This window comes from Mercurialis annua, linkage group LG2 (assembly GCF_937616625.2).
Source record: "Mercurialis annua linkage group LG2, ddMerAnnu1.2, whole genome shotgun sequence".
Taxonomy (NCBI): domain Eukaryota; kingdom Viridiplantae; phylum Streptophyta; class Magnoliopsida; order Malpighiales; family Euphorbiaceae; genus Mercurialis; species Mercurialis annua.
This window is the reverse complement of record NC_065571.1, coordinates 49,224,896-49,240,437: the sequence shown is the minus strand read 5'-3', so window position 1 is coordinate 49,240,437 and position 15,542 is coordinate 49,224,896. Positions and strand designations below refer to the sequence as shown.

General features: G+C 34.6%; 3 protein-coding genes across 6 annotated transcripts; all 3 read right to left on the bottom strand.

Moving 5' to 3' along the window:
* Window positions 1-873: 873 nt before the first annotated feature.
* LOC126666762 (probable cyclic nucleotide-gated ion channel 14) lies at window positions 874-4,986 on the bottom strand. Of its 2 annotated transcripts, XM_050359623.2 has the most exons (8): window positions 4,618-4,985; window positions 4,261-4,541; window positions 4,034-4,171; window positions 3,466-3,678; window positions 3,027-3,325; window positions 2,528-2,639; window positions 1,901-2,137; window positions 874-1,755 (listed from the first exon to the last, which is right to left on the bottom strand). In XM_050359623.2, the coding sequence occupies exons 2-8, from the start codon at window positions 4,480-4,482 to the stop codon at window positions 1,033-1,035; spliced, it is 1,944 nt and encodes a 647-aa protein (XP_050215580.1). In that variant the 5' UTR covers window positions 4,483-4,541; window positions 4,618-4,985; the 3' UTR covers window positions 874-1,032. The 2 variants fall into 2 exon arrangements, with proteins under 2 accessions (XP_050215580.1, XP_050215579.1); XM_050359622.1 differs by having other exon boundaries at window positions 4,034-4,541; window positions 4,618-4,986.
* A 4,177-nt stretch (window positions 4,987-9,163) lies between these two features.
* Window positions 9,164-11,885, bottom strand: LOC126669210 (serine/arginine-rich splicing factor RSZ22). 3 transcript variants are annotated; one of them, XR_007638438.2, is made up of 7 exons: window positions 11,736-11,885; window positions 11,345-11,448; window positions 11,034-11,122; window positions 10,697-10,925; window positions 10,459-10,578; window positions 9,733-10,349; window positions 9,164-9,614 (listed from the first exon to the last, which is right to left on the bottom strand). XR_007638438.2 is itself a non-coding variant. In XM_050362617.2 (6 exons), the coding sequence occupies exons 2-6, from the start codon at window positions 11,431-11,433 to the stop codon at window positions 10,313-10,315; spliced, it is 564 nt and encodes a 187-aa protein (XP_050218574.1). In that variant the 5' UTR covers window positions 11,434-11,448; window positions 11,736-11,885; the 3' UTR covers window positions 9,164-10,312. The 3 variants fall into 3 exon arrangements, 1 of the variants encoding a protein (XP_050218574.1); XR_007638439.2 differs by having other exon boundaries at window positions 9,807-10,349; XM_050362617.2 differs by having other exon boundaries at window positions 9,164-10,349.
* Window positions 11,886-13,633: 1,748 nt separating this feature from the next.
* On the bottom strand, window positions 13,634-15,295 carry LOC126667076 (probable UDP-glucosyl transferase 73B6). Its single transcript, XM_050360042.2, has one exon. The coding sequence runs from the start codon at window positions 15,248-15,250 to the stop codon at window positions 13,826-13,828; it is 1,425 nt and encodes a 474-aa protein (XP_050215999.1). The 5' UTR covers window positions 15,251-15,295; the 3' UTR covers window positions 13,634-13,825.
* Between the last annotated feature and the right edge of the window lie 247 nt (window positions 15,296-15,542).

The window sequence follows — 15,542 nt, the reverse complement described above, 5'->3', positions numbered from 1 at the left end:
GAAAGTGTCGGCAGAAAACGTGAGTAAACAAGCTGAAGGTGATATTAGTTCATCTGGTAGCTATCAGAAATGGCTGTTTGTTGTGGTTACAAGGGGTCTACATGAGTAATAATGATCAAGGGGCCAACAGATCTCTAGTGACCATAGCTGATTCTGGTTTGAGTGTAAGGTGCATTTTGGTTCTTTAATTTGGTCCTACACCATTAAATTATTTGTCATGGAATGCTTTTATATGATAGAAAATCTTGTGATTTGATAGGCTACCTGTTTCTTGGCATTTCTAACTTCCAATTTCCACTTGCATTTGAATATCATGTAGAGCTGGCAATGCCATTTGCCAAGTAATACTCAGGTAGGTCAAACTTTGCTCTCCATGCTTACTTGCCCACATGTTTTTTAGCAAATGTTCATTTCGCCCCTCCAATTTAACACAAAAGATCAAAAAAGTCTAAATTTTTGATTTTGCACATAAAAATCCCACCGCCTGTCAATTTCAGGTCAGTTTATAGTTACACTTGCTGGTAAAAGGTGTAAACTGATTTACAATTTACAAACTATGGATGTTTTTGTTCAAAAGTATGAATTTAGACTCTTTTGATCTCTTATATCAAATTGAAGGGTGAAATGAATCTTTATTGTATTAGTCTTCCTTCTTTGTCTTGCATTAGTCTGAAAAAAATGATCTTAATGAAACAAAAGCAAAATCTTTTAAAGTTTGGATAAGATATCCCTTAATTGAGAATCATTATATCAATAACTTTTGTATGTTTTTAAGTAATTAGATACTGTAAAAGGAACCCACTACTAAGCATTGGCTGGAAGAAACAATGAAAAAAATAATTCTCAGCTTTTATGTAATTGGACACTTTCAAATTAGGGAACATTATGTAAACTATAAATGTGTATTTAACTGTAATAAATAAATTAATTAACCTATGTGTAACAAACGTACATGTACATGGTATAGAGTATATATCATTAGAATTCTCTTGCAGACTTTTAATGGGTGTCGTATAATAAATGAGGATCAAATTAGTCATCATCTGCCTCTACTGAAAAGTCTGGTTCTTCAGGCTTTTGCAACTTAGGCAATTCAACATCCTTCATCTTTTGAGCTCCTCTTCTTGTGTTTGCAGCAAATCTTGAAGCCAATATAGTGACACCAAAGTTTTGTTTTGCTTGAGAAGTAGGCGAAGATGTCTTGCTATGCTGAGCTGTTTCGTCAGCCGCTTGTTCATCAACAGAATATGCAAATGACATGCTCATATTCAGTCTCCGCGCCATCAGTCTCTTCTTGTATCGACGCCATGCAGCCTGGATAAAGCAGGCTCCCCATGTCCTCCAGTGGTACGAGTAGAAACGGAATGTGTGTTGTAGCTTTTTGCTATGGAGACGTCTGAACTGATTGGCCACGAATTTAAGATCTTCTGCACGTAAGGCGAATGCTTCTACTTCCTCTAGGGCTCTTACTGTCCTTGTGGAAGAAGGCAAGTTGAGTGTTGATTTTGGAAGTAACGCCCAAGCAAGAAGCTCTTCGCCGCAAAAATCGCCAGGCCTTAGAGTTATTGAATTGAAGAAACCTGTCCGACCTCCATTTGTGGTTGAGCTCTCTAGCCTCCCCCTGATAACGAAAAGCATCTCTGTGACGGGATCACCTTCGCGAACTATGAAAGTGCCTTGAGTACTCAAGGAGGATACCAGACGCTCACATATGGCATCAAGCAGCTGATCATCCATCTGTGCAAAAAAAGGAACCTGAAAACAGGGGAAAACAAAAGAAATTTCATAAAGACCTCGTCATACTGTAGCCGAAGATGATTTGCATCGTAAAATATTGTAGAGCACCTCATAATAGCTGAATTTTGAGATGCTCAACTGTAAAAATGAGGGAAGAACTTACTCTCCGAACAAGATCCAAGGAAAGGTGGCGCTGGATGTCTCGACGAAGATCTGTAGGTAATCCACGCAAAATTGCCTCTTCATCAACCCCTCGAGTTGCAAGCCACTTGTATTGCACGAATTTTCTTACTCGTTCTTGCAGAGCATGGGGGAGTTGACGATGCTTCATCCACTCTTCCGTGTCTCGCCGCTTGAGCCGCCACTCTTCAAGTCTGACTGTGACGGATTGCATGTAGGTCTACAGCAAAAAGAACATGTTAAGAGATGGTATTTTGAAAATTTTATGAAACATTGAGCAGATAAATCATAAAACGAGTACGCTCTATTTTCAGTTATACCAAGGCAGTTTCACCAACTTCCAGTAATATCAGTATATGTTATTCTGTAACCTTAAAATGATTATACAACCACAAACTTGATTTTCTCTAAGTACTGAGTGGGTGACTGTCGTTTGTTATGATGGCATGATCTTAAGGTTTCAGAAAATTTAGAAATTTGCTTGACTGTTTACAATATCCGCATACTTGACCAGAATAGCAAAATGTCAACTGCATTGTGGGAACCATAAAATCTTATTGCCTCAAAGAGAGTTAAAAAATAGTACAAAGGCTGCAATACTTCACATTACCTGCATATTTCCAATCAAATGGGCAAACAAAACCAGACCTAAGATGGCAATAAGTATAGCAAATGCTGTTTCCCCAATAAATGTGCTTGTTTCCAAACTCTGGCCGTATGAACTGGAAAAATATAACAAGAAAAAAAAGACACAAGGTTCAGAATCAATGCATCTTAACAGCGCCTTTTCCCACTAGTCACTCAGTATAAGGAAATGATATCATGATACATGAGCGTGTGTGTAGATAATTAGATGAACACAGACAGAGTTCTTCATTTAAGATGAAAATTACTTGGTTAGTGCTTATTAAGAGTCTGTGGCAAGAGTAGCAGCTATGATTTCTTTAATACTGAGATGTGCATGAAAATGTTCATCTCAGCTTATTACTCAGGGACCTAATACATGGATTAACTTCAAGTATTGAGTCATACTTCAAATACAGATGATAATTTCATTATTATTGCTTTGAACAAAAATTGGCATTTGTTGGTCGATAAAAAATGTTTACCTCAGGTTCTGCAACCCCCACCATAGACAGTAGAAATACTTCTCAAGAAAATCTAACGCGACAACATTCTGTGCAACAGCATTTGCAAATATCCCATATTCGAAAACATTACTGTTTGGATCACAATCACTGAACACTGTAGTACTGTTTCCCCATAGTTTGCGTTCATCTCTGTCCAGAGTACCGCAATCCAAGTATGATGGACTGCACTTTACTGGACTTAATTCATGTTTACAAATACGTTTCCAGCATGTTGCATGACGTTCAATCGACAACAAATACCACCAGGCCCCTAAGACCTAAATGATCAGAAGGCTAATCATTGAAAAACTAGCGTAAAAGACTGATAATAGACGTAATATATTCAGACAGAAACTGAAACACACATTAGTATAAATATAGACAAAATTGAAATGCTGAATCATAGGGAACGACGTACATGACTAGCCAACATGTATAGTAGGAGATTATAGGCAGCCCCAGCCCAAGCAGTCTTTGTGACTACCCCGGTGGATTTGATGATCTGAGAACTTAAAGGAAACATCAGATATAATCTTGGAATGTACTGAACCAGAACAATTAGTACAACGGCGTTGTTGGTATGATCAGAGTGGTCACTTTTAATTGCCGGAAGGATAAACCAAATTACAACCTGAAAAAATAAGATACTGAGGTCATTTTCACTTTAGATAGACCAAAGTAAAATCCTTACACAAGTTAAGATGAAGAAGGAACAGGCATAATCAAATTTTCCCAAATGTATACTGCATCAAAGACTTGAGAGGTGAAGTAAATTTTTAGGAATGAAGCCAAACCGCAGTCAAAAAAGCCAGTTTATGAAGATAAAAAGTTCTTTATTTGCTTTTTCTTCTAACTTTTCCCCATAAGCAAGCAGAGTTTTACATATATCATATATAGTTCAACATTGGACGAACAAATTCAGATTCGAAAACGTGCAAGCAATTAAGTAAACATGAATTCACTGGTTAAATTGCATCAGATTTTACCTGAGGAAGCGGTAAAGCTGCAATAAAATCTATCAAGAAATCGGACTTCAGATACCGCATTGCGATTTTCTTAGCATCCATAACAAGTTCACCCCTTCCAAAAACTCTTGAACTAGGTGCAACATAAGCTGTCCTAAACTTAACCACAACATGTAATATATAAAATATATCAGCAAAAGTTCTAAAACAAGTCACTGTGATCCCCAAATTCAAATCTGTAGACATACAAGAAGTAACGCCACTGTTTGTAACTGAAGGTATATAGAAAAACAATGGATCAACAAAAAGTGCCAGCAAGCAAGAGAACAGAAAAACTCTGTTCCATTGCAGATAAAGATCACTTGCTGGATCAATAATTCGCTCTCTCCATGGCTCATGATTGTCTGGGAATACCTTAAACCCTCCAAATTTAGGAACTTTATGACTTGTTTTTGGATCACTCGCACCATCTTCAGATACTTTGTTATATACAGGCAATGGTTTTTCTAAATGATGGGTATCATTAAACCTGTAAAAATATTAAACCCCATTAATCAAAATCATCAAAAAAATATATTTTGTTAGAAAAAAGTTGAACACATTACCTTACTAGCTTCTCTTTTTTGAACTCCATAGCTGTTTATTATCAGTCAGCTTACATACATTGCAAAAAGGGTACTTGAAAAGAGTCCAACTTTTCCAAATTTGAAGAACAAAAATTGAGGTTGCCAAAGAAAATGGAATGGATTTGAGAGAGAGAAAAAATGGTGAAAGGAAAATGTGGGAAAAGGTGTTGACTTCCATTAAAGATGAAGCAAAGAAATTAGATAAAATAAAATGAAAGACAGCTAGGATATTCAGTCATCATAATTTATTTATTTTGATGTTCATCTTCATTTTTTATAATCACTTAGGCAGACCTTTGTGCAGGACGTGAAGGGCATGAAGGTTGTAAAACTGGTATTGGAGAGTATCTTACTACTTAACACTAATAAACCAACAAAATGGTAGATTTTGCCTTTTGTTTTTTCTGGTCTGTTAGAATATGATTTTATTTTTTAAGTAGAGAGTAAACTGAAGGTTATTGCTAAATTTTTTATTTTTAAGAAAAATTATTAAAATATAATTTTACTAGTAGTATTTGTTTTTTTTAAAGATAAACTTCATTTAAGGAAGTGTCAAAAATAATAAAATGTACAAAGATATGTACATCTCACAAATTTAAATCTTGAATATGGCCTAAATCGGCCTCCCTTAAAAAACTATTCATTCATATATATTTTTTCGATGTTGTTTATAGAATCACATTCTTTTAGAGTCGTAACGATGGTTGATTATCAATTCCGTTCATTCTGTAGAATTGGATCTTCTCAATCAGCTTCTCCTCGCTACCTCTATTTATTCAATAATTATCTTATTCATCATATCTATGCATTTTTTACTAAATAGTTATTCAAAATGATTCATTAAATGTAAACAAAATTATTTTTATTATTATTATTAAAGCTTTTTAATTAATTTAATTGGAGATAATTTAGATATTTGTCTAGTTAATTAATCTTGAGTGAAACTAAATTTATAATTTGAAACACCCAAAATGAAAATAGACCTATTAATTGTAGATGGGGTGAGGATGGAGTATAATTCTTTTATTCGTTGTCTTTGGACAACATTTAAAAGACACAAGCTTATCATTATAAGACGGAAAGGGAATAGTATTGAGCATTTAACTTTTGGAAAAAATAAAATTGATTTTCCAAAATAAAAAATGCAAACGCGTTACATTAAAATTGAATAAAGGATCAATTCACCCCCTCAACTTGGCACGAAATATCAAAAAAATCATTTTAAACGGTTTTAGATCAAACAGACCCGCAATTTGGCAAAATCGAACAAATCGCACTCTCTCTCAGAGAGTGTAACACATTCTCTGGTTTTGAAGGACAAAAAGTTCAAAATAGTACTCAATATTATTTTTAATATCTGGTTTAATGCTTAATAATTTTTAAATTTTAATTTTACCTCTTATATTTTAAAATTTTAAAAATCAATTTATTTTTTAAGCTAAAATTGAGGGACTTTTTTTTCCTTTATATGTTCTTCTCCAGTCAATTCCCTCCGCTCCTACACCGCCGGCGATCCTTCAAAACCAGGAATTGATCCTTTGTTCAATTATGAATTGAAATTTTTATATGATAGAAGAAACATCACACCTGATTAAACCTAATTACAATCGAATTCAAAACTAATCTAAGAAATTACAGTAAACCTAAGTTACAAAATAAAAACGTCTGCCGTGCTCCTAAACTAAAGTCGGCCCTGCTTTTCAAATTGTTGCTGTCGTTGCTTCTCAAATAGCTCTCGTCGTTGCTTCTCAACAACAAGAAACGTCGTTCCTATCGATGGAAATATTACGGCAAACAATAACGGTAAAGAGGACCAACAAATTACAACCAGTATCAGATCTAAAATTATTCAAAAGGCAAACAAGTAGCTATCCAATGACAAAATCTTGGCCAACAATCAAATCTGTATGTGCAAACAAATCCAGATCCATAAAAAAAATTAAAGATTTACATATACCTTCAAAGGACTATAGCCATGAGAACGTAAATCACCAAAAGAGATAGAATTATTGTTATTAGTATTAGTATTAGAAGAAGAGTCTAACAAGGGAGGATTAAAGCTCAACACCGTGAGATGGAGGTAGTGTTGAAAAACAAAAGAAGGATTAGAAAAGATGAGATGGCGATGGTAGGGTGAGACAGAGGTAGTGGTGAAAGAAGAACATTGGATTAGAAAAATTAGGTTAATTAAGGAAAAAAGGTAAAAAAAGATCCCTAATATTTTATTAATTAGAAATTTAGTTAATTAGAATTGTTTAGGATTTTAATTAATGTTAATTAGAGTTAATTAGAGTTAATTAGGATTAATTTATTTGATTAGGTAATCTCACTCTCTTTTTTTTGTCAGAAGGGGGAAACTGACATGGTTTTGCCAAGTTCTGTGTCGAATTGATCTGGTTTTGTCAAATTGTGGGTTGAATTGATCCGGTTTCATGAACTTGGACTTATTTGATATTTCATGCCAAGTTGAGGGGGTGAATTGATCCTTTGTTCCATTAAAATTTATCAGAGTTTTATATTTTAATATTTCTTACTTTTGTTTATGTGCAACATAGAGGAGCAACAACCCATACCCCATGTATTGATGTAGTCAAAATTTGGTAAATAAGGTAGAATTTGACAATTTGTGTGATCACTAGAAATGGAGTTATAGCAGCAACTTGTTGAAGTAGTCTCAAATGAACCCCACATTGTTGTCTGCTACAGTAAGATCAAATTATGTAATATTGCCGGCTCTCGAATCTGCAAGCTAAGATTATTATAATTATAACAAAATAAATGTACTAGAAGCCAGTTGTCAAATGGGAAGAAGATATTAAACAAAATATGCCATCTCCTCCTCATATTTTGTGGGAAGTAAATATTACTCATTTTCAGTCTAACGATGAAAATCAATCGAAGTAATAACGTATTTTGTAGAGGATTTTGTCGATTCCTCGAACTATACCTGCACGGATACCATTTGAGCTATAATTCATAGTTTTAGACGTATTTATCGTCTCAAATAGAAATGAATAGATGGAGTGATTCATTACAGCCAATGTCGAGTTATGGATATGACGACTGGGGACTGGCGAGGCACATGAAATACACGTGTGGCCAATGAAAGAATACTGAGAGCAGTACTTTAATTTAAAGATAGGTCCCAATCCCAACCTTCAACAGGTTTTCCGGTGACTGGAACGTGCATCACATGATGGGCCCATTTGAATACAGATAAAAAAACCACAGTGGACGAGGAGGATCAGAGGATGCAAGTCAAACTCTAACTGTATCAACAATGGAATTGAATGATGCCTATTTATAGCTCATACATTCAATGATTTCATATAAATAGAAATATCAATTTACCTGAACTTCAAAACAATGAGCAATGAGCAATTAACATTAATATTAATTTTTTCATCAACTAATCCTTTAATTTTTCATTTTTATCAAAAAAACTAGATGTATCGATTTTAAAATAATCATTGACCAATATTTAAAATTAATTAATTCATTAATCACAAAATATGCCAATTGGTAATGTTTTACAGCTCAGACCGGAGGAAAAACTGGTGTAGCTACCGGTTCAAAGTTCAACCGATTAAATTGGTTCAACCGCTAGTTCAACCTGTTTTACAATATATAATTTGCGTATTATGCTTTTAGTACCGTATTAAAATTTAAGAAGAATTAATTTCATCATATTAAAAAAAAGTTACCATTCAAAAAAAAAAGTTTCTTTAATGTGCCTCATAGTGTTTTAAAGGGCCTTGAGCTTTTTTACTTTAATTATATTTTGGCCATTTAGGTCTTTGATAGCTGTGTATCAATTAGGTTTTCCTAATATCATCATTCAACTCTTATTTTCTTCTATGGAGCCGCAATAATATATGATACCAACAGTAAACAAAATCCAATTTTCTTTCATTGGCATCTACAACTCCTACCGATTACATCTACTACCCATTGACCAATATGAAATTTCTTATCTCATAAATTTCTCAAATACCAACTGCTGATATGAGTATTGCATCTGTTGTGAAATTTATGCAGTAGAAATCAAACCGGACAGTTTGTACGGCTTGACTGGTTCATCGGTGCGTATAGTTATTTCCGGTTAAAGAGATTGAACCAGAAATCCAGGTCTTTAGATGAAATCGGACCGGACTGGCTTTCAGTTTGAGGTCCAACCGGTTGAACGGGCCAGTCCAGTCCGGATTTTAAAACACTGCCAATTGGTATAAGAAAAGAGATTGATAAAAAAAAAGAATTAATTTCATATCTCTAAATCAAAAAAAAAAAAAAACTAAAGGGGTAGATGGAAACTTGTTATTCATCATTGCATATTGCCACATTACACAACTTGGCAATTTTACTTCTAGTCCAAGTCTGTTGCACATATATATCAAAAATGGAACATATATATCTCAAACTATTTTACTAAAAAAATGTGCTCAAAATGCACCTTGTACTCACTCAAAGTGAATTATAGCAAACCTAAAGTGAAATTTTTGGAGCCGCATGAAACACAAAAAAAAGATAATTAAAACACTCACATATATTTGCTCCAATTCGACATTTATACGATGTACTATCCAACAGTATATATTCAAATTGGCACATACAGAACTTAAATGATACCAGACTCGATGAGTTGTTTACTAATGACACAGAAGCTCATTCCCATCCGAAGATGCATATGCTTGCAGATGCATTGTGGAGCGAAGCGTAACTAAAGGTATGACAAAATCTTCTTTGGTAGACCAGTGTATGAGAAAAAACAATCTTAAAAAGAAAATGGCAGCACAATTCTGATGGTCGAATCCACTAGCCAAATCATCAAACAAAACCAAAGCTATATCCAGAAAGCCAAGTTACCAGAGGGCAAATCGCTGTCGGCTTGCCAAAGTTTAAAAGCCAATGAAGCAAAGTCTGCAGCTAAAGACTTGTATACAGTGCAGCACCTCCAATATTCACTAGTTTGAAGTACACTAGACCAGCATAACAATAACCCACAAAACCCAAAAGATGACAAAAGTGTTTATAAGTGGAAAAACAATAAAATTTTAAAAAATTATATTATTTTTTATAATATATAACACTTTTTACCGTTTTATTTTTTGTAGATCCCTTATGGTTTAAAAATCACATACCCACAACTTCTGCAGAACAGATATAAGTACCTGCCAGAAGCGTTTGAAGCAGCTCTTAATCCTTTAAATTAAATAAACTAGAGTGAGGTGTATCACAGCCGGAGAGTTCAATCAAACAGAAGCAGATATGTAGTTAGCTGGGACCCCAATTGGGCATTCAAAATTGAAGATCCCAACGCAGAGCAGCCAATAATGAAACCTCAAGTGTCGAAGCACAAAACCAACGAAGCAGACCCAGAAGACACCTCAACACAAAAGAAAGCATAAACTTTTAGCACCATTCTTAGGGACTATATGTCTGAATAAAGTGATTAAAAAAATACCTACATAAACTTTTTCCAGGAGAAGTCCTAAACTATCCTGCATGCATTATAGAAAAATAGCCAACACAGTAGTAATAAGTATAAGAAACTTATCCAAGTTCATGAGGCTGAGGGCGTTGCCCACTTAAAACAGTCGTACTGAAGGCCAGACATAATAAACACACTTAATCTTAGTATCATCCAAGAAAGCCAATCAAATGAGCGCTGCAATTCCTAGCTTCTGCTACGGTGTCGATCCCTTACACCATTTCTGCATCAAAAGCAACAACAATTATAGAGTAATACGTAAATCTGGAGATTGCTTGAAGTCTTTCACTCATTCAAATGGCCATCATAACATATCAGGGCATAGACCTTACCCATTGGCATATGGAACCTCTTCACGACCACGGTATGCTGGTGCTGGTGACCTGCTGCGGCTACGGCCACGAGGTGAAACACTGCGACGCTTGGGGGATCGACCACGAGGACTGTAGCTCCTGAGGCATAGTAGTAAAAACACATTTAATAAAAGAATTTGATTGCAAAAAGAAAATGCAATTAAAAAGTCATAGAAAAGGACAGACATAAAAGACAAGACAGGAATTGAGATTTCACCTTCGACCATAACTAGGACTTCGGCGGTATCTAGGGCTGCGACTACGTCGCCTTCCAGAACTACCACGTGAACGGCATTCACGGGCAAAATGTCCAGGTTCCCCACACTCATAGCACTTCAAATCAGAACCACCAGAGCGACCACGACCACCACCGCCGCCACGGTCTCCGCCACGCCCCCCACCACCTCTAGAATTGTGAGAGAGCTCAACTCTCCAGCCATTCTTGCCTGGAGCAAATTTAATTCATCATTAACAGATTTTCCAGTAATATAGAACATATAAGCTTTATCACAAAAATTTATGCAACATATGGCAGCATGCTGATAAATACGTACTATCTAATTCATGAATAGCATCTTCTGCATCCCTTTTATCATCAAAGTCAACAAATGCATAGCCCGGCGGCCTTCGTGCAACCCATACACTGCACACAAATTGATTAACGCATTAATAAACATAACACAAACAACAACACATAAAATAGCTATCCAACTGAATCTTAAAGGCATGTTGAGTTTCGCCAGCCATGCATAATTTAATCACAAGATAGTACGCAGTTTACGCAAAAATAGAAGAAAAAACTACTGTTCCTCACATAAACACATGCATAGCTAATTTAGAAGAAATAGGCAAAAAAAATTCAAACCTTCTAATGACACCAAATCTGCGGAATTCATCTTCAAGATCACGCTCAGTGACTCGGGGATCCAAGTTACCGACATACACACGAGACATTGTGTACAAAAAAACCTGTCAAATAAAAACCAAATTAAACGTATTAGCTATAAAAACTACCTCATCCTTCTCGTCGAAAAGGACAAACGGAAACTAAATATATCATAACACAACATATATTGCTAGTTATCTTCTTATTACATGGCTAAATTTATGGTTTCTGCTGGGTTTTTTTAGATTGTTAATTTATACTAATTCAGAACAATCTATGAACAGGACAATTGAAAAAAACTATAGATTCGATATGATAACACGAACAAAAATTACAGGGAGATGAGAAAAAGTGAGGGAGCGATCTGTACCTGAAGAGATTTGAGGAATTGAAGAGAAACCCTAGCTTTTTATTTGTAACTGAACACAGCAGCTAAGTGACACCCGCTGTTTATTTCTTGCGTTAGCCGAGTCTTTTTAATTAGGGCTTCTTCAAAATCTATGGAATCCCAATTTTGTTGCTTTAATCGTATTTCTACATTTGCCCCTAACTCACTCGCTAAAAGTATTAACGGGTTAGGCCCGATTAGTGTGTTTGTAAGTTAGCCCAGTTCATGTAAGTGGCCCGTTTCAATTATTATTTTTATCAAAAAATATTTATTCTATTTCAATATATAGGAGATTTATTTTTTAAGCATCTCATCAAATATTATAGGAATAAAAAATAAAAAATTATATAACACAACTATCGCGCCATATCATTTGTACAATAAACCAAAAGTGCATTATTTATGTGAAATATTTAACGATAAAAAAATTATCATGTTTATTGTTTTGTTGTAAATCATTTGTATATAAAAATGCTAGCATTATAACGCAATAATAGAATATAATTAAAATCATATATATATTTATGCTCTATTTTTATGATTTAACTTTCACAATAATCAATTATACATTTAAATTGTCACATTCATATATTTTTATTCTAATCAGCATATCAATGTGCCACCAGCGCATCTTCAAAAAACAATTCCGAAAACAAGTTTCAATAGACTCATATATTTTATATCATAAAAATGATTAATTTTTTTTTTTCATACATTAGTCTATAGTTTAAATTTAAGACTAACTACAAATATCTTCAGACAAAAAAATGATTACAAAATTCAACATTATTAAGAACTTTATTTATTTTAATTTTATTACAATAAATAATGATTATTACCAAAATAAAATGAATTTTAAAAACAAAAAAAGTATCCAATATTCATTAAAAATATAGAAATCGATAAAAAGATATTTGTGAAAAATAAATAAAAAATAAAATATCAAATTTTTAAATTAATTTACCAAAAAAACATGAGGACATGTTTATTGAATATGGGTTTCTAATGCCAAAATTTCTAATCTCAATCAAGGCCTAATCACTCAAAAAGCCCTCACCTTTAATTTTTTTTTCAATTCCACCCCGACGTTGAAAATTTGTCAATTTTACCCACTTTTGAATTTTCCGTTTTCAATTGTACCCCAATATTTTAATTTTTGTTAATTTTTTTACTTAAATAATGAAATCATTCAATTAATTAAGTCTAAATATGAAATTAAATTCTTTTTTATTCAAAAAAATACAAATAAGTCCTTTATTTTTAAAAACTAACTAAAAACCATAATCAAATTAACAGTAATTTAAATTCTTAATTAATTTAACTAAATTTAAATAAATTTTAAAAATATACAATTAATATATGCGAGACATGGAGAATGTTTTAAACAAATTTCCAAACGCAAAAGACGTTAATTTAATTTTTCAGGGTACAATTGAAACACAAAAATGCAAAATAGGGTAAACTTGACAAATTTTCAACGTCAGGGTATGATTGAAAAGGGGCTAAAAGGTCGGAGTTTTTTAAGACATTAGGTCCTCAATCAATATAAGTGACATTTCCAACTTATTTAGAGAGTTTCACACTAAGGATAAGGTTATTAACCAATTTTAATATAAAATTTATAATATAATTTTGTTTTATTGAAAGTTTAGGAGGTTAAGTCAATGACAAAAAAAAATCAGATGTGTAACTTGTTATCATAAAGTATATTTTAAAACATTAGAATATAAACATATTAACATATATTTGGCCGGTCTAATATCAACAATATAATTCAACTAATTTAAATTTGCATACATTCATGTATTATATAATGCTTTTGGCCGCTCTCAACAAGAAAACATAGATGAGATGAGCTATATAGAGTCTATATAAAAATGTATCTAACTTACAATATAATATGCTGACCCACCCAAACATATAATCCAATGGCCTAGTACGGTAAAAAAACATGAAAACAAACTGGCAAGATTCAAGAATAAGAAAGCACATGGACCATGCACGCACGCCAAGTTGCCAACTATAAGCCCCTTGGACAAGATCTAAGATAGCTAAATTCACTGAAACGTTGTCTAACATGCACGAAGTTTGTCAATCATCTTGCGTAAACTATCATCAGACGAGCCACCCTTTTGCACCGCCCGTCTCGCCACCCGTCCTAAGGCTTCTGCTCTTTCTCTCGCATTCCTTCCCTTTTCTCCGCCCATCAACTCCCTAACTCCGTCGCATATATCTCGCCTCGTAACCGCAACTCCACTCTCAGAATTTCGCACCCTTTTGATACTCATCCCAGCTCCGAGTCCGTCCACTATCAGCTTCGCGTTCAACGGCTGCTCAGCGATCATAGGCCAAGCAAGAATCGGCACACCAGCTGAGACGCTTTCGAGAACTGAGTTCCATCCACAATGACTCAGGAATCCTCCTGTTGAACGATGAGATAATATTTTACGTTGGTCAACCCATTCATTAGTTATAAACCCTTTTCCTTTAATCTTCTCTTCCAATTCATCAGGTAAGCGCCATGTTTTTGATCGGACCACCCAAAGAAATGAAAACTCTGAGTCGTGTAACCCAAAAGCCACCTCGTCGAGCTGAGCATCGGATACAACAGCTTGTGTACCGAACGAAACGTAGATCGCAGATTTTGGAGTGATCTGCTCAGAAAGAAATTGCATCAACGCAGATGAATTCTTCCCGTCGTCATTATAATAATTATCTTCCACTTTGTCATACAAAACTAGAGGACCTAAGCACCAAGCCTTAGCTCTACCGCCGTAAAAAGCTTCAAAAGATGGGATATGGCTTCTTTCAAGCTCTTCGAAGCTGTTAACCACAATACCCCAGCTATTAGCATCAGCTGCTCCGACTTCATCAATGATTTGAGACATCGGGTCGTCGTGATCTGGCAGGTTAATTGAATCAGGCAGGTCAGCTGCTGTCAAAGAGAACGGAAGTTTCATACCAGGCATCTCTAACGGCTCAAAATCCGACGTCGCTTTCAAGTGAGGTTGATGAACCCAAACAGTTTTGCTAATAGCCATAGATAAAACACCCATACCGTGAAAAACCAACCGTGGAACACCCAAAGATTGGCATACAGCAAGCGTCCACCCCAAAAAGAAATCAGAAATAACACAAACCGGAGGAGATTCAGATTCCACCATGGTTTTCAGAATTTCTTCGAATGGTTTTTTGAGATTCTTTGTAGCTTGAACAAAATGGAGATGAAACTCCATTGATGGAAGCTGAGACGTGTTTTCACAGCCGACGGGAAGGCCATCAACAGCAGGAAACGGGATTTCGATGAGAGAAATTAGTGGAGAATTGTAAGATGAACTTATATTTTTAGAGATTGATTTAGCATTTCCTGGAGTTGTGATGATGCTGACCTTAATTTGTTGACGAGAGAGAGCTTTTGAAAGGTCGAGTAATGGAAGAGTATGGCCCTGAGCCATGAAGGGGAAGATTACAACATGGGTTTCTTCGGGTAAAGCCATAATTAATTCAAAAGTCAACAAGCTTTCTTGTATTGTGTTGTTTATGAGTTTGTGATGTATTTAATTTCATAGAGGAAATGTTGCTTATATAAGCAGAAGCTAATACATCTAGCCTACGATGCAAGAAACATCGATGGACATGCGTTTTTCCCACATGGCAAACGTTTCTGTTTACCAAAGGACTAATTATGTTAAAAAAATCCTAACATATTTAATATTTTGTTAAAAACTATCCGAGCTCAACCCTAAAACGCAGGTGAATTGGTAAAACGCTCTCCTGATTTAAATGAGA

Coding starts and splice junctions, on each gene's coding strand:
- LOC126666762 (XM_050359622.1), bottom strand. CDS start 4,646: ATGGAGTTCAAAAAAGAGAAGCTAGTAAG. Junction 2,138..2,527: donor ATTTGATTGGAAATATGCAG/GTAATGTGAAGT, acceptor TTTTTGCTGTAG/ACCTACATGCAATCCGTCAC. Junction 1,756..1,900: donor CCTTGGATCTTGTTCGGAGA/GTAAGTTCTTCC, acceptor CCCTGTTTTCAG/GTTCCTTTTTTTGCACAGAT.
- LOC126669210 (XM_050362617.2), bottom strand. CDS start 11,433: ATGTCTCGTGTGTATGTCGGTAACTTGGATCCCCGAGTCACTGAGCGT. Junction 11,123..11,344: donor AGATTTGGTGTCATTAGAAG/GTTTGAATTTTT, acceptor ATTTGTGTGCAG/TGTATGGGTTGCACGAAGGC. Junction 10,350..10,458: donor GAGGTTCCATATGCCAATGG/GTAAGGTCTATG, acceptor CTTTTGATGCAG/AAATGGTGTAAGGGATCGAC.
- LOC126667076 (XM_050360042.2), bottom strand. CDS start 15,250: ATGGCTTTACCCGAAGAAACCCATGTTGTAATCTTCCCCTTCATGGCT.